Source organism: Larus michahellis, chromosome W (assembly GCF_964199755.1).
Source record: "Larus michahellis chromosome W, bLarMic1.1, whole genome shotgun sequence".
In the NCBI taxonomy this organism is placed as follows: domain Eukaryota; kingdom Metazoa; phylum Chordata; class Aves; order Charadriiformes; family Laridae; genus Larus; species Larus michahellis.
This window is the reverse complement of record NC_133929.1, coordinates 4,071,831-4,096,987: the sequence shown is the minus strand read 5'-3', so window position 1 is coordinate 4,096,987 and position 25,157 is coordinate 4,071,831. Positions and strand designations below refer to the sequence as shown.

General features: G+C 43.9%; 1 protein-coding gene across 2 annotated transcripts in view; it reads left to right on the top strand.

Moving 5' to 3' along the window:
- The window catches only part of LOC141735680 (putative global transcription activator SNF2L2), a 186,360-nt gene that overhangs the window by 79,080 nt on the left and 82,123 nt on the right, over positions 1–25,157 (top strand). The window contains exons 1-4 of one of the 2 annotated variants that reach the window (XM_074568738.1): positions 4,223–4,342; positions 17,286–17,372; positions 18,789–18,835; positions 24,910–25,076. In XM_074568738.1, coding sequence (XP_074424839.1) covers positions 4,259–4,342; positions 17,286–17,372; positions 18,789–18,835; positions 24,910–25,076 — 385 coding nt within the window. In that variant the 5' untranslated portion in view covers positions 4,223–4,258. Of the gene's footprint in view, positions 1–4,222; positions 4,343–17,285; positions 17,373–18,788; positions 18,836–24,909; positions 25,077–25,157 lie in introns of those variants that run through there. The other variant, XM_074568739.1, reaches the window with a different exon arrangement.

Genomic DNA, 25,157 nt, shown 5'->3' with positions numbered 1-25,157 from the left:
TCTCTTCCTCCCTCCTTCCTGTACTCCCTAGGTTTCCTCAAGCTTTATGATTACAAAGCATAAGCTGAAGGATCACACTAACTGCGTAGTTATTTGTCATTCAGTGCTCACAACACTAAAGTTCATACTTGTTTCAAGATAATGTTTTGTTTTCACATTTATTAAATATTTCTCACCTTCAACCAAATCATTAAAGGGCAGCCAGATACAAAAATATCCATGGATTTACTTCCAGAAATTGTCAATAGATCTTCACTTAAAATTTTAGAACAAATTCCTAATAAGTACTGCTGAAGTCAGATAGTCACTACATCTGCCTTCAATTTATTTTTCTGTCCTTGCCCTGTTTTCATCTTTTTTGGGTAAGGGTAATCCTTTCATGTCTTTTATGTATCTTTTATTAGAACCTTTCTGTTGTTACAGGAGAGGTAATGACTACCTGCAACCTTTACAGTGATATAAGAGTTTACTAACACAACATATGGCCCTTCCCACCTGGGTTCAAACTTTGATTTTCTGGAGAATATTTTCACCAATACTTTATCTCCCAGTCATGCACCTGTATTTCTGGAGAGACAGGTTGACACCATAGAGCCTGATTCCATTTTTCCTTAAATTGTGTTTGTTTTTGTAAAATATACTCTGTCAATTGCTCATCTCCATTCAAGAGGCTGGTCTTAGTTGGGATATAAGTTCCTGGTATAGCTAAGCATCTCCCAAAAAGTACTTCAGCTGGTGATAACCCTGTTGGTTGTCTAGGGGTATTCTGAATATCCCATAGGACAATATTCAATGCATCTGGCCATTTTAACCCTGTAGAAGTACAAACCTTTTCTAGTTTTTCCTTAATAGTCCAATTCATCCTTTCTACCTGCCCTGACGCTTGAGGATGATATAGGGTATGTAATTGCTTTCTTATTCCTAAATTTTTATAAATCTGGTTGATTATTCCTGCCATAAAATTTGTCCCCCTATTAGACTCAATTATTTCTGGTACTCCATATCTAGGTATAATTTCTCTAAGTAGGGCTTTTATTACTCCTCCCATGTCCACTTTCCTAGTGGGAAATGCTTCCACACAACCTGATAATTGGTCTACTATTACTAAGAAATGTTTATATCCAGCAGCTGCAGTCATATCAGCATTATCTATTTGTAGTCTTTGGAAAGGAAAATAAGCCCATGGTCAGCTTCCTATTTCTCGGTTAGGTCTTGTGTCTGAGAATTTCTGACAAATTGGACAAACAGTAGTAATCCTTTTAGCTGTGACATAAACACCCGGTGGCAGCCCATATCCATTGTACTTGTTTGGTTATTGCTTCTGCCCCTCCATGAGTCCTGTCATGAAACCACCTCATTATTGTTATCAAATATTTCTGAAGGAGGATGGGTCTTCCCCCTACTGTCCATATTCCTCTTTCTTCTTCTATTGCTTCCCATTTTTTCCATCATTCCTTCTCCTCTGTTGGAGTGAGTACAGAGGAGGGCCATGAAGATGATCAGAAGGCTGGAGCACCTCTCCTATGAGGACAGGCTGAGAGAGTTGGGGCTGTTCAGCCCGGAGAAGAGAAGGCTCTGGGGAGACCTTATAGGGGCCTTCCATACCTAAAGGGGGCCTACAGGAAGGATGGGGAGGGACTCTTTATCAGGGAGTGTTATGGTAGGACACGGGGTAATGGCTTCAAACTGAAAGAGAGTAGATTTAGATTGGATATCAGGAAGAAATTCTTTACTGTAAGGGTGGTGAGGCACTGGAACAGGTTGCCCAGGGAAGTTGTGGCTGCCCCATCCCTGGAAGTGTTCAAGGCCAGGCTGGATGAGGCTTTGAGCAGCCTGGTCTAGCGGGAGGTGTCCCTGCCCATGGCAGGGGGGTTGGAACTAGATGATCTTTCAGGTCCCTTCCAACTCTAACCATTCTATGATTCTATTGACACTCTAGAGCTGTACATTTCTTCGGGTTGCTTATGACATGTGTCCGCATTCTCCTGTATCATTATGGCTATTGTCATTGGTTGACAAGTGGCTGCTTTTGCAGCTTCATCAGCTGACGTGTTTCCCTTGGCTATACTAGTGGGACTATTCATATGTGCTTGTCAGTGTACCACTGCAATTTCCTTGGGCAACTGGATGGCTCTCAATAAATTCCAAATCTCCGTTCCATTAGACACTGCTCTTCCAGATGAGGTAAGAAAACCTTGTTCTTTCCACAACATCCCCACAGCGTGACATACTCCAAAGGCATATCTAGAGTCAGTGTAGATAGTTACTCTTTTCTTGCTTCCCAATCGTGATGCTCGACTCAACACAATTAACTCTGCTCCTTGTGCGCTTATTGATGGGGGAAGGGGTTCAGCCTCTATGAATCCCCACTGATTTACCACAGTGTAGCCAGTTACTCGCTGTCCATTCCAGTAATAAGAGGACCCATTGGTAAACAGCACTAGGTCTGGATCTTGTAAAGGGAGGTCTTTGAGATCTTCTCTCGGCTTACTGGTAATTTGTATTACTAAATTGCATTGTTGATGTTCTTCTTCTTTATCTGGCAGAGGTAGTAATGTTGTGGGGTTCAACGTGTTGCACCTTTTCAAAGTTAAATTATCTGCATTCAGAAGAGTTAACTCATATCAATGAACACGTTGAGGGGAAAGAGCCTGTGTAGAATGTTGTTTCAGAAGTAGTTCTACTTCATGTGGTACATGAACTGTTACTGGATGTCCTCATACTAGGGGGCGGCTTTTCTCTGCTATGACTGCCACAGCAGCTATAGGCCTTACGCATGATGGGGTTCCTCCCACTACAGCATCCAATCGTACAGAATAATATGCTACTGGCCTCTGGTGAGGCCTTAGGCTGTGTCAATACCCCGCTTGCTACTCCTCTCCACTCATGTATATACAAATCAAAGGTTTTTGTGTAGTCAGGTAGTCCTAAGGTGGGGACTGAGGCCAAAGCACCCTTTATAGCTCTAAAAGCTTTTTCCCGCTCTGGCCCCCAAGTGATGGGTTCAACTTCTTCATCCTTGCTAGCTTCAGTCAAAGGTTTTGTTAATTCCCCTAGCCCTGGAATCAATGGGTGGCAAAATCCAACTGCTCCTAGAAAGCCCCGCAACTGTTTCTTTGTGACAGGCCATGGAATTTCAACTATAGCTTTCACTATAGCTTTCTGGGTTTATTAACTGCTGTCCTTCTTTCAACATGAACCCTAAGTACTTCACCTCCTTTTGACACAGCTGTAACTTGGATGGAGATACATGATGACCTTTCTTTGCTAAGATGGTACACAAATATACAGTATCTAACAAAAAACTATCATAGTTTTTATTGGCTAATAATGTCATCTACATATTGTCCTAAGACTGAACTCCCAGGTAACTCTATATCTTCCAAATCTTTCTTCAGTGTGTTAGCCGACACAGGCAGGATGCAGGAACAACCACAAAACCACGGATGAAAGGCAAAGACCAAGAATCACCACTGGACTAAAAGATGCATGGACAGCGTGTGAAGAGTGCATGAGGGATGGGTGTATAGAACATAAGGGTATAATTGCCCAGGGATTTCTTAGTTTGGTGTGTTGCGTGAAAGGGGCAAAGCGGTTTTGGCAGAAGATAAACCCCCTTGTGTTCTAACACTCCTCACCGAGGTGGGAGGCCAGGTGCGGCTAGGTTTAAATTCTGAGTGATGCCCAATTCAGCACTATCAGTCCAGTCGCGTTTAATATGTATTAAACTATTACGATTTGGATACACATTAGTGGACTGCACCTTCAGTCTAGTCGTGCTCACGAACTAGCACGGCCACTCTCCAGTCTTTGGTCACGTTCAGTGAGAAACCGAAACGACTAGCTACTTAAACAGTGCAGTTTATTTAAACAACAGATGTAGAAATAGAGAGCAGCATAGGTCTGTTCGACCTTGATGAGATAAAGCTGCGTCCTTGAGAGAGGGCTTGAGAGAACAGAAAAACAAGTAAGAATCAGCAAGAAACAGGACGTGAGAATGAAGTTGTTGCTCCTCGTGAACAGACAGCAGAAACCAATCGGAAGAAGTAGAGAAGCGCATGGCAGTCGACCTTCAACCTATCAGCAGGACACACCTTGCGCGTGGAGAGTGTGTATAGCTATAAAGCCTGTCAGATTGTTGCAATAAAGGTCTTTGGTCTGTACCCCACCAGAGTCCGTGAATCCATGCTCCACAAATGGTGCCCGAACAGGGACAAAAATCGTAGGAACGTATGAGGGACTTGAATCGTAGGAATGTATGACCGGTGGAGCAGCCCGGCTGAACGAAAAAAGGCAGCGGTATTGGAGAGCTGCAGTCCGGACGAATAATCACCAGAAAAAGGTGAGCAGCTGGGGACGTGTAAGGATGGGATCGAGAGAGTCCTCAGAGGAAAAGGCAATTGTATGTATATTAGAAAAGTTTTTAAGTAGAAGGGGTATTCAATACGATGAAGGAACTTTTCAACTTTTACTGGCATGGCTAAAAAGCAAGGGTCTTCCCGCTGATTCTACAATGGCTTTCCAATTATCAAGTTGGGAGCAAGCGGGCGAAACTTTATGTGAGACTGCAACAAAAGGGGATGCGACTGCCACAAAGGTTTTGACAACCTGGAGGTTGATTAAAGATACTTTACAGCAGGTAAAATCTGAATGAAATGCCACAGCAGCCGCCGTTGCAGCTATGGCACCAGACAGCCCGATTACCACTCAGACAGAGGGGGGGAAACCTGATCCCCCAAGCTGTCCGGCTGTGCCATTAGCACCCCCGCTAGATGTGACGTTGATACCGCCGTGGTCTCCTGTGTTACCGGGTTGGGGCGATTCCTTGCCAAGTCCGGCACCAAGCCAGGCGGTCACAGCAATTTATAATCCTGCTCAACACTGGCAGAATTTACGTAAACAGGCATTACAGGATGGCGATATGGAAGCCGCTACTGCCATCGCCTGTCCGGTACTGCTCAATCAAAACAGGATGAACACCTGGGAACCAATAAGGTGGGAGCTGGTTAGAGAAATGCAGAAAACGATTATGCAGCATGGACTAACCGCCCCTTATGCACAAGGACTATTAAATAACATTATGAAAGGACGCATACTAACTCCATTCGATATCAAGCAGCTAGCCGAAGTTATTTCTACCCCAACACAGCGAGTTCTTTTTATGGGTAGGCGTATAATACAAGCCTTAAAGAATCCAGGCTTAATAGATATGATAGAAGCTTGCAACCGAGTGGGATATATCTCTTATCAAACTGATTGGCGGCAAATTCTAGAGATGATACGGAAACAGGAGGATATCAGACAAGCTGCGAGCAATAACGATGCCACTCTGTCTGTGGCAACCGCTGCACCTCCTAATTTTAAAGCAGACGATTGCCCCCCGGTTTTGCCGAGATCAGAACAAGCCGAAGGGAAAGGAGGCACTCAAGTTCACTCTACCCTATTCTGTAATAGCCCTGAGGATGATCCTGGGAGCCCCTTTGATCCTGGTCCAATAAATCCAGAGACTGAACCTGATTTATATCCACTTTTAACCCCAATTAAAGCTATGCCTGCATCTGCTCCAACTGCAGAGGAGATTTTACAGCAACAGCGATGAAAGTTGTTATCGTGCTCCTTCGTTCTTAACCCTTCTCCATTTGTGCCAGGTACTACATCTGTGCCTCCTTATCAACTGCTTATACGTGCGCAGCCGGAATCGGGGTATTGTGGTGTATTGTCAGAATGTCAGCAGAGAAGGACGGAGCCGGAGCTGTTTCGCTCCCGCCACTGCCTGCCTGGCCCCTTCCCCTCCCCAGTCGTCTCCCTGAGATAGAAGTGGTGTTTTTGTATGGCTGCTGTGTAAGTGTGTGGTGGGCGCCAGCTTATACCTGCTGATCAGCATGTGTGCTACCGTTTGCTTTTTGTTGTGTGCAGTGTCGTTAGGTGACTCCCCTTGAGCAGGTGTTCTGCCCGGTGTGGTACTGTTCTCGTACGCGACTAGGGCTGACACTCCATCAATGGAAGAAGTTTGTATATACACCATGTTTAGACGTAAGGCGAGCGCGCCCCAGGTAGATCCACCAGGATGGGCCGTAGAACCGATGGAAGTCCTGAAATATTGGGGGAGTTTTCACCAGCTGACACACGCTCTCGGGAATGGCTCGCCCGTGGAGGGCGTATCACTGGTTGTTTGTTGTTTGTCTATAAGATCATGGTTGATTGGGAAAAGGAGTTGAGCCAAAATCTATAGGATGCTCTGTAGGAAAATGAGAAACTTAAGGAAAAATGAGAAACTGAGCTCTTGTTGCAAAGGCAGACTTTTATGTCAGTTGTAAGTGATGGAAAAAAAAAAAAAAAACAAAAAAAACCCCAAACAAACAGGAACAATTAGAAGGGAAATGTGCCACGTTAGCACAAAAGTATGCCATACACGCTACGAGAAAGCATCAGAAAAAGAGAAATAGGACACCTGATTCAAAGCAGTACCAGAGAGATATGGTTTTGGTTTTTTCCTCTATGTGTCTATGTTATTGCATGCCTTAGTAGATTGCTCTGTGTTATACCTTGCGAGACTAAAATGAACCCCAGCAGAAGCGGTCTCTTGAGCAAGGGGGTGGAATATGGGAAAGCAACGGAAGATCGGCGAGGAGGACTGTAAATACACTCAAGGGACTCGCACCTGGGTGCTGGAAAACACATATATCACACCAAGTGTTATTCAGTCTCGGGTGCTGGCAAGAAAAACATTTGGATGACATAAGCCTGTAATGGACTCACAGACACCTTATCCAGCTGCTTGAGAACCTTGGCCTGTTGTGGAAGAAGATCAAAGCACAGTGCCAGCAAGAACAGGGAGTCCGCATGCGCTCTAGCTAACAAGGACTCTTTTGCTGCCAAGGATTCGTGATAACAAGGACTCTCTTGCTGCCAAGGCTAAGTTTAACAATGCTACTAGTACAGCTATGTCTGAGTTATTGCTAGATGTAGACAGTATTCGATATGCGACGCTGCAAAACAGAGCTGCTACTGATTTTTTGCTTTCAGCTCACAGACATGGTTGTCAAGATTTTAAAGGACTGTATTGTATGAATCTAAGTGACCACTCCAAATCCATCCATGCCCAGTTGCAGGAACTGCACCGACCGAACCAGCAACTTGTGGAGGCCACTGGGTGGAATCTCTTTGCTGGAAGGACTTGGGGGTGGGGTTGGTTGAGGCAAATTATACTCATTGCCTGTGTGGAAGGAATTTGTCTGTTATGTTTAGTATGCTGTTTGCTGTGTTTAATAAGCATTATACGATCAGCTGTAGATGCCGCTTTGCATCGTACCCTTGTACGAGTTGTAGAATATGTTGCTGTAAAAACTTTGTGTGTATCCATGAGAACCCGACCTTCACAGAAGAAGATAACCAGAAGGGATTACAACAATGTAGTCACGTATCAGACAGCCGCTGTTGGCAAAGCTGGATCATGAGTTTGGTGAGACTCGCTGCATACACTGGCCACGTGTGCAGCGACTCTGGCCTGTACTTTTCTACTCGATCCAGTGCAGGAGAGTCTGGTGGGACTCGCTGCATGCGCTGGCCATGCGTGCAGCGACTCTAGCCTGTACTTCTCCACTCAATCCAGTGCAGGATATAGGAGGGCTGTCTCGGGTCAGAGAGGGGGAGAGAGACATGAGCGCACTTTGAAGGTACAGGGGATGCCCTGAAGCACTGTGTCTGCCCCCGCCCCCCCGCCCCCCCCCCATATAACCGCAACAGCTCCGAAGGCATTACAGCATGTTGAAAGATAAGATATAGTCTACTACCGCTGCAAGACGCATTGAACACCTTCCTATCAGACTGTTTGTGATATATCAAGAATTTCAACCTTACGCCCTGATAGGACAGTGGGATGATGCACTCGCAAAGAGCCTGACTGCGTTAGAGTGGGTATTTTTGCCACATACCTTTTCAAAAACAGTAACTATGATGACTGAAATGTTACAGCAATTGTTTTTCCAGGGTCGTTTGTGCTGTCACCAGCTTTCTGGAATGGATCCAAGCCACATACATGTCCCCGTCAAAAAGGATGACCTTGACCCTTGGTTATCACAAAGTCTTAACCTACAAATTGCCTTAGTACATTATATTGGGCAAATAAATTATTCTTTGCCCTGGCACAGACTATTACAGTCACTTTCACAAATTCCTTTACAGCCACGCATCCTGCTAGCACCAAAGCCTCTTGCTGGCACCCGTATGGTGTCTGTAGATGGCTCAGGGAAAACAGGAAAAGCAATTGTAGCCTGGAAGACCTCTGAAGGACAATGGGATTCGGTTGTAAATCCAGTTGAAGCAACTCGCCGCTACTGTAAGGGCTTTTGACTTATTTCAACAGGAACTGTTAAATGTAGTGGCAGACTCTCGATATGTTACTGGCATTGTTCAAAGACTTGAAGGAGCATTTATAAAACAACTAGAGAACCAATTGTTATTTAAGCTATTACTGCAATTAATGTTGCTTTTATGAAAAAGACAGTTTCCTTATTTTATTGTCCACATACACTCTCATAGCTGTTTACCTGGTCCTTTAACTGAGGGAAACACAGTTGCAGATTATCACACTCTGTCGGTAACAACTCCGAACATTATGCAGCAAGCTAAAACGTCGCATGATTTTTTTCATCAAAATGCGAAGGCATTGAGGAAGCAATTTTCTTTAACACAACAAGAAGCACATGATATTGTGCGAACTCGTGCCGATTGTCAGCAGCTGGCTCCTCTGCCATCATTTGCGGGGGTTAACCCGCGAGGGCTTACACCTGATGAACTTTGGCAATCCGATGTTACGCACATTATGGAATTTGGACATGTTTCAGTTGATTTGTTTTCTCACTTTGTTGTAGCTACTGCTCATACAGGAGAGAAGGCTCGTGATGTTATTCGACATTGGTTGCAATGCATTGCAGTCATGGGAGTACCGAAAACTATAAAAACTGATAACGGACCAGCTTACGTGTCCGCTAAAGTACAGGCCTTTTTTTTTTTTACAGACATGGGGTATTAAACATGTCACCAGTATTCCCCATTCCCCGACTGGGCAAGCAATTGTGGAGCGTATGCATCATACTTTAAAAACCACGCTTGCTAAACAAAAAAGGGGGAATCCCGTAGGTATGACACCTCAAGAGCGATTGTATAAAGCAACTCATGTTTTAAATTTTCTAAACACGTCTTCTTTGTCATCCACAGCAGTAGAGCGACATTTCAGAAGGACTGTTGAATGGCCTGAACAACCGAAGGTGTATTATAAGCACCTTGAATCGGGGTGCATGCTAACCACAGATAATACTGCAACAAGCAGAAGTTGTGAGCAAGACAATTCTGTAATGATTTGTACTTCTCATCCGTTGTTGGAGTGGGAGACGGACCCGGAGTAACGATGGAGTCTCAATATGAGTATGATCATTCTCCCTTTATTCAAGTTTTCACAGAGTATATATAGACAGGCAATAAGAGCACGCGCTAGCAGCAGCTATATGATTGGCTTACAGTCTCTGTTCACGCGCTGTCCATGCAGTTCATTCACAGATCAGGTTGGTTACAAGAATTCGCATAGTCAATTGCTTAGTCATTAGCACAACATGTTTTCTACCTTCTCAGTTCCCGTTTTTCCCATGTACTAATTCCATCTTCTACCACTTGTTTTGCCCTTAATCTAATCTCTCACAGTAGGGAGGCTGGCTCACATGGCCATTTTCTCTCAGACACATTCCTACAATACCCCCTTTTTCTTCTTGAGCCAGCCAGACCTTATGCATGGCATTTTCTATCATGTCAGTCACTTTGCGAAGAACACACGAGGCTACCATAATCAATAATAATATAACCAACAGTAGCATGAGCCCTTGTTTTAGTAAGTCTGAGAACCATCCCGTTATACCCCATGAGTTTAACCAATCATCAAAACCGTTTTTAACCGCTTTTAACCGCTTTTAATTTGGACATGTTATCCTTCAGCTCCCGTAACTGCTTATGAATGGATGATGAGTGGTCAGAAAGGTTCATACAACACATACCTTCAAAATCTTCACATCCGTGACCCTGAGCTAACAGCAAAAAATCAATAGCCACTCGATTTTGCAACGTAGCATGCCGAATGCTATCAGCATCAGTAAGCAAGCTAGATAGGATTTCAGATGTAAGGTTTATCTGTTTACTTGCCCAACACCCTATCTTATTCAACATATTTAATGCCGTCGCTGTTCCTAGCGAAGGAAGAATACTTAGCCCTATTCTTTGTCTGAGATTTGAAAATGTTATATGGTCGTCACAGGATGGAGTGAAGGTATGAACTGTTCTCTTGGCTCTGTGGTTACTGTGTGCTCTGATCACTGTGTCCTTGGCCGTACGCAGGCCTCTGCTCGTAGATCTGCCCCATCTCCCCCATTTTTGTTTAACACCAGACCATTTATTAACAAGGTCGCCATGACTTGCGCTTCTACTCGTTGTGACGCTCTTAGCAGGTTATATACTAAACACAATTGAAAACAGAATCAAAAGGAACCCTGCTAAGGCAATAAATACCCAGATTGCTAAATTTAGCCCAGAAAGCCAATTTCTTTGGATTTACCCATGAGAAATCCTTTTGTAATATTTCAAATACATTGTGGTTCATTAAGTCTTGAATCTTTAGTATTTGAGCTTTTAGCTGATCATGTAAAGGACGAATTTTTTTTTTATTTTTTTTTTTTTTTGCAACGACATGTCAAATTGTGATAACCAAGGGTCAAGGTCATCCTTTTTGATCGGGACATGTATGTGGCTTGGATCCATTCCAGAAAGCTGGTGACAGCAGAAACAACCCTGGAAAAACAATCGCGGTACCATTTCAATCATCATAGTTACTGGTTTTGAAAAGGTATGTGGCAAAAATACCCACTCTAACGCAGTCAGGCTCTTTGCGAGTGCATCATCCCACTGTCCTATCAGGGCATAAAGTTGAAATTCTTGTAGGAAGGTGTTCAATGCGTCTTGCAGGAGTAGCAGACTATATCTTATCTTTCAACATGCTGTAATGCCTTCTGAGCTTTTGGGGTTAATGAACATAGAACTTATGGGGGGGGGCGGGGGGGCGGGGGCAGACACAGTGCTTCAGGGCATCCCCTGTACCTTCAAAGTGCGCTCATGTCTCTCTCCCCCTCTCTGACCCGAGACAGCCTCCTTATATCCTGCACTGGATTGAGTGGAGAAGTACAGGCTAGAGTCGCTGCATGCATGGCCAGCGCATGCAGCGAGTCCCACCAGACTCTCCTGCACTGGATCGAGTAGAAAAGTACAGGCCAGAGTCGCTGCACACGTGGCCAGTGTATGCAGCGAGTCTCACCAAACTCATGATCCAGCTTTGCCAACAGCGGCTGTCTGATACGTGACTACATTGTTGTAATCCCTTCTGGTTATCTTCTTCTGTGAAGGTCGGGTTCTCATGGATACACACAAAGTTTTTACAGCAACATATTCTACAACTCGTACAAGGGTACGATGCAAAGCGGCATCTACAGCTGATCGTATAATGCTTATTAAACACAGCAAACAGCATACTAAACATAACAGACAAATTCCTTCCACACAGGCAATGAGTATAATTTGCCTCAACCAACCCCACCCCCAAGTCCTTCCAGCAAAGAGATTCCACCCAGTGGCCTCCACAAGTTGCTGGTTCGGTCGGTGCAGTTCCTGCAACTGGGCATGGATGGATTTGGAGTGGTCACTTAGATTCATACAATACAGTCCTTTAAAATCTTGACAACCATGTCTGTGAGCTGAAAGCAAAAAATCAGTAGCAGCTCTGTTTTGCAGCGTCGCATATCGAATACTATCTACATCTAGCAATAACTCAGACATAGCTGTACTAGTAGCATTGTTAAACTTAGCCTTGGCAGCAAGAGAGTCCTTGTTATCACGAATCCTTGGCAGCAAAAGAGTCCTTGTTAGCTAGAGCGCATGCGGACTCCCTGTTCTTGCTGGCACTGTGCTTTGATCTTCTTCCACAACAGGCCAAGGTTCTCAAGCAGCTGGATAAGGTGTCTGTGAGTCCATTACAGGCTTATGTCATCCAAATGTTTTTCTTGCCAGCACCCGAGACTGAATAACAATTGGTGTGATATATGTGTTTTCCAGCACCCAGGTGCGAGTCCCTTGAGTGTATTTACAGTCCTCCTCGCCGATCTTCCGTTGCTTTCCCATATTCCACCCCCTTGCTCAAGAGACCGCTTCTGCTGGGGTTCATTTTAGTCTCGCAGGGTATAACACAGAGCAATCTACTAAGGCATGCAATAACATAGACACATAGAGGAAAAAACCAAAACCATATCTCTCTGGTACTGCTTTGAATCAGGTGTCCTATTTCTCTTTTTCTGATGCTTTCTCGTAATGCTTATGGCATACTTTTGTGCTAACGTGGCACATTTCCCATCTAATTGTTCCTGTTTGGTTTTTTTTTTTTTTCATTTTTTTCTTTTTTTTCTTTCTCTTTTTTTTCTTTTTTTCTCTTTTTTTTTTTTATTTTTCCCCATCACTTACGACTGACATAAAAGTCTGCCTTTGCAACAAGAGCTCAGTTTCTCATTTTTCCTTAAGTTTCTCATTTTCCTACAGAGCATCCTATAGATTTTGGCTCAACTCCTTTTCCCGATCAACCATGATCTTATAGACAAACAACAAACAACCAGTGATACGCCCTCCACGGGCGAGCCATTCCCGAGAGTGTAAACGTGTCGGCTTGTGAAAACTCCCCCAATATTTCAGGACTTCCATCGGTTCTACAGCCCATCCTGGTGTATCTACCTGGGGCGCGCTCGCCTTACGTCTAAACACTGTGTATATACAAACTTCTTCACTTGACGGAGTGTCAGCCCTAGATGCATACGAGAACAGTACCACACCGGGCAGAACACCTGCTCAAGGGGAGTCACCTAACGACACTGCACACAACAAAAAGCAAACGGTAGCACACATGCTGATCAGCAGGTATAAGCTGGCGCCCACACACACTTACACAGCAGACATACAAAACCAGCACTTCTATCTCAGGGAGACGACTGGGGAGGGGGCGAGGCGGGCAATGGCAGGAGCAAACAGCTCCGGCTCTGTCCTTCTCTGCTGACATTCTGCCTCCTCCATCGGCCTCAGGTGGAGCAGAGGGGATCAGCAGGGGATCGTCCCAGACCTTCGGACCTGGCCTGTTCGATCCCCCTCCCGTGGGTTGTAATGCTGCAAAAGCCCCGGCTGCCGTGGCTCGCTCCGCCTTCATATCTTTTAAGGTCGATAACACCAACCGCCATGTCGTCGCTAACGGTGATGCCTCTTTGTCTCCTTTACTTATCACTTCCCACAGTTTTTTCCCAACAGCCTCCCATATTTCTGGTTTAAAAGCTGTCTGGGGCTCTGGTGCGAATCCGTTCTCTCTGCACCAGGTTAACAACCTTCGGAGCATACGCTCATCGTATTTCACCCCTCTCTTAGAGAGGATATGCAGGAGAAGTCTTAATATTGTCCCTTCTTCTTTTGTTACTTGTTGCCCCATCTCCTGCCCCGGCTTAATCAGTTTGAGCAACAGTTTCGCTGGTGTTTCAATCCCTCTCTTAGAGAGGATCCCAGCGAGTAGCGTGGCCGCAGCTTCTGTTTCCATAGCTGCGCCTGGGAGGTGAGGAGCGACCTCACGCCATTGTCTGCTCCCGCTGATGCGCCCAAGCAGCACGTCTCCCAGCCGAAGTTTCCCACTCCCCTCCTCTAGCTGCTTACCGCAGTCTCGGAGAACTCAGTCGCGCTGAACCATCCTCTGCTACCAGATGTCGGAGTGGGAGACGGACCCGGAGTAACGATGGAGTCTCAATATGAGTATGATCGTTCTCCCTTTATTCAAGTTTTCACAGAGTATATAGAGACAGGCAATAAGAGCGCGCGCTAGCGGCAGCTATATGATTGGCTTACAGTCTCTGTTCACGCGCTGTCCATGCAGTTCATTCACAGATCAGGTTGGTTACAAGAATTCACATAGTCAATTGCTTAGTCATTAGCACAACATGTTTTCTACCTTCTCAGTTCCCGTTTTTCCCATGTACTAATTCCATCTTCTACCACCTGTTTTGCCCTTAATCTAATCTCTCATAGTAGGGAGGCTGGCTCACATGGCCATTTTCTCTCAGACACATTCCTACAGGTGTTCATCTTTTCTCTCAGAGCCATTATTAAGCACAAATCTTGTTTTGGCCAGCTAGGTTATGAGTGCCTCTGTTCATACATACATATAACATCTGTTCATGTAAAAAGGTGTTAAAAGAAAAATAAGATGCAAAGTCATGTAGTCATACATTAGAATATGCCAAAATAAATGTTGACTTTTCTATCTTAGGACTTTGGCACATGGTCAAGTTATTGTAGAGAAGACAAGTAGCCATGCATCAGCTTGTCTGTAAACACATATTTTACATTGCACTAGATGTGAGGTAGGTTGGATTTACTGTGAGATTTCTCAGAGTAAGATCATCTAGGCACTTAACACAGAGCAACAAATGTGAGCCAGCAATGTGCCCTTGTGGCAAAGAGGGCCAATGGTATCCTGGGCTGCCTTAATAGGAGTGTTGCCAGCAGGCTGAGGGAGCTGATCCTTCCTCTCTATTCAGCACTGGTGAGGCCACACCTGGAGTCCTGTGTCCAGTTCTGGGCTCTCCAGTACAAGAGAGACATGGACGTACTGGAGAGAGTCCAGTGAAGGGTCACAAAGATGATGAATGGACTGGAGCCTCTCTCCTATGAGGAAAGGCTGAGAGAGCTGGGACTGTTCAGTCTGGAGAAGAGAAGGCTCAGGGGGATCTTATCAATGTATATAAATAGCTGCAGGGAGGGTGCAAAGAAGATGGAGCCAGGCTCTTTTCAGTGGTGCTCAGTGACAGGGCAAGAGGCAATGGGCACAAGCCAAAACACAGGAGATTCTGTGTGAACATCAGAAAACATTTTTTACTGTGAGAGTGACTGTGCACTGGAATAAGTTGCCCAGAGAGGTTGTGGAGTCACCCTCCCTGGAGATATTCAAAAGATGTTTGTAGTCCTTGACAACCTGCTCTAGGTGGCCCTGCTTGAGCAGGGGGGTTGGACCAGATGACCTCCTGAGGTCCCTTCCAACCTCAACCATTCTGTGATTCTGAGCAGCTGGTGTGTAACAGCTTGTGTGTGCACCAGTCCCATGTATTGGCCCCATTATATGTGTTTTCATGATACAATATGATTGCATACTATTTTTCCACCTGCCTCCTGTCAATTTCATTGTAACAATGGATGATATTTTTGTTCAATATCTTATTTTGGTCAATATCTTATTTGGTGTGGTCTGATGTGTTATTTACTGTTGAGTATTCAAACCCTGCTCTAAAACCAAAGTTAGTCCTTTCCTCATAGGATCTTCTATGACAGTCATCTCTATATAGGTTCTGAGTACTTTGCAAACATCGGTTTACTTTCTTTTGTTGCATTTTTAATTTAATTTTTCAGCTACCATTTTTTAAGCCTTAGAAAATGTCATTTGACACATTTACATCCAAAGGAGGTCATCAGAATGATTGGAAGTTTAGAAGCACTACAGAGACCTATGCTAGAGGTTTGAGTTACTTGAATAACTGATAGTAGTTGTCTTTTACAATGCAACATTTGATGTGGTTTAATACATATTTGATGACAGAACAGCAGTGAGACTGGGGAGTCTTCAATTTGCTCTAAAATCTGGAGAGAGGGTACTTGAATGGATGTTGTCCCTCCTGCTCATCCCCCTGTTGCTGACCTGACTGTGATGCCTTTTACCATAACCACTTTGACTGGTCCATGTCCAGTCTATTTTCTTCCTCATCTCAACGTCTTCTGCTAGTTCAGTTCTCTGTGCCTAACTAGGCCCAGTTTCCTGGCACAGCCATTCCTGTTGCCCTTCCTCCAACTCAAGATTTGTGTGCAGTCACCTTACTCAACTAAACAGAGATCAGCTATCTCTATGCCCTCATTCCCTGTTCCCAGTGCACCTCAGTAGGTTTATGTCCACCTCAGTGTTGCCTATCTTACATCCTGTTCCTTGTTCTAACTTCCCCCACCCCCCCAATTTCATTTTGCATCCCAGCCTTCTGCTTACCTCTCTGGTTTCTCTTGTTCACTAGTTCAGAATCTTCTCTCTGCCTTTTCTTCCATGCTTCCCTGCCCAGCACTTTGCCTTAAGCAGTTCTAATTGCCTCTGCTGTCCTCTAGCTTTCTAGTCTCTTTGGCCAGAACATTGCAATCTGAACTCTCTTATACTCATAGGTCCAATTTTTACCTGTCCTCCAACTTTTTTCTTTTCTGTAAGTAATTAATCAGGTTCTCTTATTTATGCTTCCTGTGCCAGCAAGAGGTGGTGGTCATTGAGAACTCTTGGCTTTGAAGATCCAATAACTATGGCTTTAGGGAAAACTCTCTTATTCTGCATCTCTGGCTTGCAATCTGCTCAAACTAGAGAGAATTCATTAGTATGCAAAGCTCTAGTAAACATTTCATAAACAAATGCAAACTGCAGTTTGGAACAAATTGAGATAGACTTTCAAGGGTTCAGCAGTAGACTTTGACATGTGGACTACCCCCAATCAAATGTCAGTTCCCTTCCAGAGATGAATTTAAAAGAATATAAAATGATCACATAATGTAATTTTTCCTAATCTCACTCTTGGAAATGTCTGAATTGTTTTGGCTGAGATATTTTAAAATAATTTCACCTGAATGACATAGGGAGTTTGGAAATTGTACCAACTTCATTAACAGTTTCACAAAGTTATAGCAAATCAAAATGGGACCTTAAAGTGAGAAGTGTTAGTCAGTCTTAATACAGTGTTACCAAATGTATTAATCAGTGATAATTAGATTGTAACCATCCCAGTTTACTGGAACACCTGTTAATATTTTACTGTTTACAATTTACATGGTTTCATAAATAAGCAGTATAAATAAGCAGTAAGTGCTTATTGTGACTGCTATAGACAGATATGAGATGTAGTACACTTTCCAGGTTACTTGGAAGTCTTTGATCTCCTTGTCTTTTTGGATCATCCTCATGATATTTTAATTTGAGCAGCCAGATAACTGCACCTTATTTCATAGCTTCAAATATTTTTTTTTCATGGTGATATAGTGTTCTGCTTTGGGGTAGAAATATTTTTATGTCTCCTTTTGAAACTGAGTTTCAAAAGTTTCATTAACAAGCTAGGAAACGGGTTTCATAATATGATTTGTGTTGTTTGCTTCCCTAGGGAAAAGGTGGGGCAAAAACTCTTATGAACACAATCATGCAATTGAGAAAGATATGCAATCACCCGTATATGTTTCAACATATTGAGGTAAGTCTGTCATGTTTGATTTTCGGGGCCTCTTTTATTCAGGTGGCTAACATAGTCAAAAACTGCTAGTGTGGGAGGGAACACCTTTGGCAACAACACTTGTGCTGAAAAGAACACATTTGAGAAACACTCATTACGTTCCTCTGTATAAGTGAAGAAATGGAGCAGTCACCAGATTTTTATCTGCAGCCTTAAATTCACTTTTACAGAATTTGTTCTTTTTGAGGCACTAACTTTAAAAAATATAGTTTTCTGAGTTTAAGATATTCCATATCAACTTGCCACTACCTGTGCTTAAAACAAAGCTAAATTTTAAAATAGAGATATCATTTTAAAATGCCATATAGTAGAACATATATGTCCTGGTTTCAGCTGGGATAGAGTTAACTTTCTTCCTAGTAGCTGGTATAGTGCTGTGTTTTAGATTTAGTATGAGAATGATGTTGATAACACACAAATGTTTTTAGTTGTTGCTAAGCAGTCAAGGACTTTTTCAGCTTCCCATAGAAGCTGAGAGGGAGCATAGACAGGACAACTGACCCAAGCTGGCCAAAGGAATATTCTATACCATAGATGTCATGCTCAGTATATAAATGGGGGTTGGCCAGGGGGCAGGAATCGGCAATTGCTGCTCGGGAACAGGCTGGGCATCGGTCAGCGGGTGGTGAGCAATTGCATTGTGCATCACTTGTTTTGTATGTTCTTTTATCATTATTATTGTTATTATTTTATCTTCCTTTGCTGTCCTATTAAACTGTTTTTATTTCAACCCATGAATTTTACTTTTTTTCCCCGATTGTCTCCCCCATCCCACTGGTGGGGGGGGGGGGGGGGAAGTGAGCGAGCGGTTGCATGGTGTTTGGCTGCCTGCTGAGTTAAACTACGACAATATAGTAGAACCTTGTTATCTAGCAGACTGCTAATCCTTTAGAATATCTATCAAAAATTGCCCCCCTCCATACCCCTCCTTTTTTTCAGCAAAGATTTGTTTACTGTATAGCATTTCTCATTACTGAGCTAAAGCTAACTAAAATGTAGCTACAATATACAATGAAATCAACAAGTATCTCCTGTGGTGTATTATTGTGGTTTTTATTGTTTGCTCACTTGCTCACTCATGAAATTCAGTATTTTTGCAAACGGGTCTCCCAATAATCAGTGCAAATTAATTAGGTCCTACTGTATTTATAATCTGGTAAAAGGCATACAAAGGGAAAGTATTCCTACAAGCCATGCATTTTAAAGAAAGCAGTAGCAGGAAAATAGTAGAGTACTTGTGCCACAAGGCAAATTCTAACAGTATGAGTGTAATGGGACCCAAACCCCATTCATATAATTTCTTGATATAGGGATGCATAATTTTGGCCACTGTATAGATTGTGTCTAATATTCTGTTTATTGCTTATAATTCTGCAGGAATCCTTTGCTGAACATTTAGGCTACTCAAATGGTGTCATCAATGGGTAAATCTTTATCTTCTTCATATATGCTGCAATGAAACTATTGTATCATATTTTGTTTCCAAAACCTATATGATCTCAAAAACTAAGCAGTTTCTAAGATAAATCTAATTAGCTATAGAAATAACGTGCTTTAGAATGAACCTAACCAGCTTAAAACTCTTCCCATAGCCCCCAGCCTAAGGGACTGCTTCTTACTTCAAGGGATGTTTCCTCTCCAAAATGGCAGTTTAAAGTTGCTTTTATAGCTGGATGGTAATTAGAATCTTCTGGACTCCAGTCTTGTCCTTGACTGATGGTGAAGCCCTGCTGAGTGACTAATGTCAAAGCAAGAAAGTTTTTATCTGATTTAAAGTAGTCTTGTGCTTTGAAGAGAAGCATTCAGCTAAAGCAGAAAATGGTTAGGAGAATTTTGAAGATGGATTTCCATTATTTTCATTAACATCATACCAAGATATAGGATCCTTTCTTTCACAAAACTTCCAGTCCTTGGACAATGACTGAACATGGTAGAAATGATTCCTGGTTCTTCAGAAAGCTTTTATTCCTGTTGTAACAAGAGTCTTTTTTTCTTTTTTCTTTCCCATCACATAAGGAAGAATTGTGGTGGTCACATGCAGGATTCTTGTTTATTTATTGATAACTGTACACTAGTCCTTGCTAAATTAGGGACAAGATTGACACCTTTGCCCAACTTGCAATGCCATGAGACATAATGTCACACGGAGAAGACAAGGGGCAGCGGGTACAAGTTGCACTGGGAGAGGTTTCATCTCAACATAAGAAAGAAATTTTTTACAGTAAGAACAATCATTCATTGAAACAATCTCTCCAGGGATGTGGTAGAGTTCCCATCACTGGAGGTTTTCAAGATGCAATTGGACAGGGCACTAGATAATCTCATTTAGGCTCCCTTTCCCATGAAAGGTTGGACCAGATGATCTTTTAAGGTCCCTTCCAACCTGGGCTGTTCTATGATTCTATGATTATCAAAACTTCCTTACAGAGGTCCCTGATGTTTCCATATCTGTGTTTTATTATTATTTGTTACAGTACCATTTCTCAGTTTTAATTTATCTCCTCTTTCTTTTTATTCCCTTTCAAATATTAGCAAACATTCTCTAACGTAAAGCATTTAAATTCCTCTGTTATTATGGCTCGTTAAAGTATTAGGCTAGGAATGATTTCCAGTTAGCCTTAATCTACCTCTGATTTTATGGGGGGTATGTTTTATTATTACACTTGCAATTAGATTATTGGCATCTGTCCACTCAAAGTTTTTGTCAACAATTTAAATGAACCTTGTCGTAACAAAATTTTAAGTTTACTACTAAACTACTACTATTTTGCTTTTCAAAAACTTTCTGTGTAACCTTTAACCCAATTCTTATAATCCAGCAACATATTATATTTACATAAAATGCTTAAAGTGATACTTCAGTGATACTTGTACCCAGTTCTTAATTGTTCAAAGGCTATGCCAGTAATTTCCATAAAGAACTATTAGACTTGAAAGATCTCTTGACAGCAAGTCCTGGCTCCTTGGCTTACAGATTCTCTTGACATGTACATTTTTGATAAAGACCACGTTAAAAAAGGTTAGAATCATAGAATAATTTAGGTTGGAAGAGAACTCTGGAGGTCACCTGGTCTAACCCCTACACAAAGCAGAATCACAGAATCACAGGATGGTTCGGGTTGGAAGGGACCTTAAAGATCATCTAGTTCCAACCTCCCTGCCCTGGGCAGGGACACCTCCCGCTAGACCAGGCTGCTCAAAGCCCCATCCAGCCTGGCCTTGAACACTTCCAGGGATGGGGCATCCACAACTTCCCTGGGCAACCTGTTCCAGTGCCTCACCACCCTCACAGTAAAGAATTTCTTCCTAATATCTAATCTAAATCTCCCCTCCTTCAGTTTGAGGCCGTTACCCCGTGTCCTACCATAACACTCCCTGATAAAGAGTCCCTCCCCATCCTTCCTGTAGGCCCCCTTTAGGTACTGGAAGGCTGCTATAAGGTCTCCCCGGAGCCTTCTCTTCTCCAGGCTGAACAACCCCAACTCTCTCAGCCTGTCCTCATAGGAGAGGGGCTCCAGCCCTCTGATCATCTTTGTGGCCCTCCGCTGGACCCATTCCAACAGGTCCATGTCCTTCCTGTGCTGAGGACTCCAGAGCTGGACACAGTACTCCAGGTGGGATTTCACGAGAGCAGAGTAGAGGGGCAGAATCACCTCCCTCGATCTGCTGGCCACGCTGCTTTTGATGCAGCCCAGGATGCGGTTGGCTTTCTGGGCTACAAGTGCGCATTGCTGGCTCATGTTGAGCTTCTTGTCCACCAGCACCCCCAAGTCCTCCTCAGGGCTGCTCTCAAGCCATTCTCTGCCCAGCCTGTATTTGTGCCTGGGATTGCCATGACCCAGGTGCGGGACCTTGCACTTGGCCTGGTTGAACTTCATGAGGTTCGTACAGGCCCACCTCTCCAGCCTGTCCAGGTCCCTCTGGATGGCATCCCTTCCCTCCAGCGTGTTGACCGTGCCACACAGATTGATGTCATCGGCAAACTTGCTGAGGGTGCACTCGATCTCACTGTCCATGTTGCCGACAAAGATGTTAAACAGCGCCGGTCCCAGTACTGACCCCTGAGGAATGCCACTTGTCACCGGTTTCCATAGCAGGTCAGGTTGCTCAAGGACTTGTCCAGTCAAGTCTTGAACACCTCCAACAGATTATACAGATTATACAGTCTCACTGAGCAACCAGTTCTAGCATTTGACCACCTTCATGGTAAAAAATATTTTTCCTAATATCTTATCAGAATTTCCCATGTTCCAACTTGTATCCATTGCCTCTTGTCCTATTACTGTGCAGCTCTGAGAAAAGTCTTCACTGTATCCTCCCATTAGGCTGTTGTAGACAAGCAATAAGGTTTCTCTGAGCCTTCTCTTATCTAGACTGAACAAATACAGCTCTCTCAACCTTTTCTTCTATGTCATGTGCTCCAGTCCTCTGAGCATCTTGGTGGCCCACCTCTGGACTTGCTCCAGTATGTCACTATCAATGCACAGCAATGATGATGAAAAAAGAGACGGAAAAGATCTTCTCCAACACCCTACAGAAGCAAGAGCCTGAATTCCCACTTGCACAGAAAGACCAACCAGAGTCTGTACTCATTGGTGTGGCAAATGGAGACTCCCATGATGGCAAAGGCTAGAAGCTTGTGATTTCTGGCAACAGGAGGAAAGCTCCTGCTCCACCTGCAGATCTGCAACTACAGAATAGGTGCAGTGCCCTGATAGCAGATGAGGGACTGGAAGCTCTGTCTGAGGAAACATTGGGGACAGCTGAGACTGAACCACGCAGCAGCATCAGGAGGAAGCGGCAAGTGGTAGTAGTGGATGACTCCCTCCTGCAGGGGACAGAAACCCCCATCTACTCTCTAGGGAGGTTTGCTGCTTGCTGGGGGCTCGGATCTGGAACTGAGAGACTGTTGATGCTTGTCTGGCCCTCAGAGTATTACCCTCTGCTGCTCTTCCACGTGTGCACTGATGATACTGCCATGGGAAAACTTTCAGTATATTGAGAATGACTACATGAATCTGGGGATGAGGGTCAAAGGTATGGGGGCCCAGGTGGTTTTCTGCTTGACCCTACTGATGAAGGGGAAGGGCTTGAGGAGGAGTAGATGGATCCTGGGGATCAACAACTGTCAGCACAGCTGGTGTTGCTGATAGAGATGTGGCTTTAATGACCCTAGGACCTTCTGAGAATAAAGGACTGATAGGGAAAGACAGGATCCACCTGACCAAGTGGGGCAAAAACATCTTTGCCAACTGGCTGGCCAACCTGGTGAGGAGAGCTTTAAACTAGGAATGACAGGGGATGGAGAGGACAACCCACAGTCAAGTGAGAAAGTGGTGGACTGGCTTGGTAAGCAGAGGGTGCAAGGTGATGTGGACAGGAGAGACCTCAAAATGAACAAAGTAGGACACAAGGGAGCCCACCCCAAGTGTATGCACACAAATAAGGAAGTGCCAGGTGGACAATATTGTGGGGGAAGCTCTCACCCTTTTCCTGGGAAATCAGCATGACTGCATGCCTCTCTGAAGTGCCTGTACACTAATGCATGCAGCATGGGGATCAAACAGGAAGAATTAGAGGTCTGTGTGCAGTTGCAGGGCTATGATCTCATTGGGATCACAGAGATGTGCTGGGATAGCTCACATGACTGGAGTGCTGCCATAGATGGATACAAGCTCTTTAGGAAGGGCAGGCTAGGAAGGCAAGGAGGGGAAACTGTCCTTTATATGAGACAGCAGCTGGAATGCATGTAGCTCTGCCTAGGGATGGATGATGTACCAGCCAGGAGCTTATGGTTTAGGAGTAGAGGGCAGACCAATATGGGTGACATTGTGGTGGGCATCTGCTATAGACCACCTGATCAGGAAGAAGTAGATGAGGCCTTCTTCATACAATTGGAAGAAGCTTCATATTTGCAGGCCCTGGTTCTCATGGGGAACTTTAACCACCCTGATATCTGCTGGAAGGACAAGACAGTAGGGCATAAGCAATCCAGGAGGTTTATGGAGTATTTTGGTGATCACTTCCTGACACAAGTGATCAAGGGGCCAATGAGGGGAGGCACTCGGCTGGACCCGAATACCTCCAAACAAGGAAGGACCGGTTGGGGCAGTCTTGACTGTAGTGACCATGAGATGGTGGAGTTCAGGATCCTGAGAGGAGGGAAGAAGGCAAATAGCAGGATCATAGCCCTAGACTTCAGGAAAGCAGACTTTGGCTTTGTCAGGGATCTGCTTGGAAGAATCCCATGAGAGACAGTACTAGAAAGCAGAGGGGGTCCAGGAGAGCTGGCTGATATTCAGGGATCGCCTTCTCCCAGCTCAAGAATGGTCCATCCCAACATGCAGCAAGTCAAGCACAGGTGTCAGGAAGTATGGATGCACAAGGAGCTCCTGAGTAAATTCAAACATAAAATGGAAGCATACAGGAGGTAGAAGCAGGGAAAGGTGACCCAGGAGGAATACAGAGACACTGTCCAAGCATACAGGGATGTGGTTAGGAAAGCCGAAGCCCATCTAGATTTGAATCTGGAGAAGGATGGGAGGGGCAACAAGAAAGGCTTCTGCAGGTATATCAACAGGAAAAGGCTGTTGTCCAGCTGGAGGCCAGTCACTAGTGGTGTCCCCTAGGGGTCAATACTGAGGCCCATACTGTTTAACCTCTTCTTTTCTGATGTGGATCTTGGGACAGAGTGCACTCTCAGCAAGTCTGCAGATGATAGAGAATTGGGAGGAGTGGCTGATACACCAGGTGGTTGTGCTGACATTCAGAGGGACCTCAATGAAGGGAAATGCCGTGTCCTGCACCTGGTATGGGATAAACCTATGCACCAGTACAGGCTGGGGGCTGAGCAGCTGGAAAGAAGCTCTGCAGAAAAGGACCTGAGGGTCCTGGTGGACAAGAATCTGACCATAAAGATAGTTCAAGGCAGTTATAAGTGTATACAATAAAAGAATATGTCCACTATCAAACTTTTCCCATTCTTTCTGTATATAAAGTAGACTGGTCTGGACTCCTTTGCTTTCACACGCACAGTAGTGGGTGGAAAAGTAATCAATTCTAACATACACTTGATGAATATAACTTGTGGCACCAGTAGATGCTGATTGAAAGCATATCCTGTGGGAGAGCATCTAAACTAATAAAATGTACTTCAGAAATAATGCTTGTTTTGAGAAATAATGAAAAAAATACTGGGCTCATAAAGAAAGATATCTGATGTGCTTTAGAGTCCACAGAATTCTTATATTTTGGGGGAGGAGCCCTTTTCTAACAAATAAATACATAGATGCAAGTCATGTGGGGGTTTTTTTCTTATTTTAATCAACGTCATAAACAGTTTTAAAGAGAGAAAAGTACTATCAGTTTTGTTTTCCTTTGAGAAAAGGAATCTATCCATTATCATGATATGACACAATTGTAATTAGAATGCATTATTAAATACTCTTCTAAAAGCTGGCTTGTCATGGCGCTTATTGTATTTTCTCCTCTTAAACAGAGCTGAGCTTTATCGGGCCTCAGGGAAATTTGAACTACTTGATCGTATTTTACCTAAGTTGCGAGCCACTAACCATCGTGTGCTTCTTTTCTGTCAAATGACATCACTCATGACTGTTATGGAGGACTATTTTGCATTTCGAAATTTCCTTTACTTACGCCTTGATGGTAAGCTGAATGAAAATAAATTTGGGAGTGTTTTTCTGGTTCAGCAATTTGACTACATAGTAGAAAAACTTCCTCCTCTGT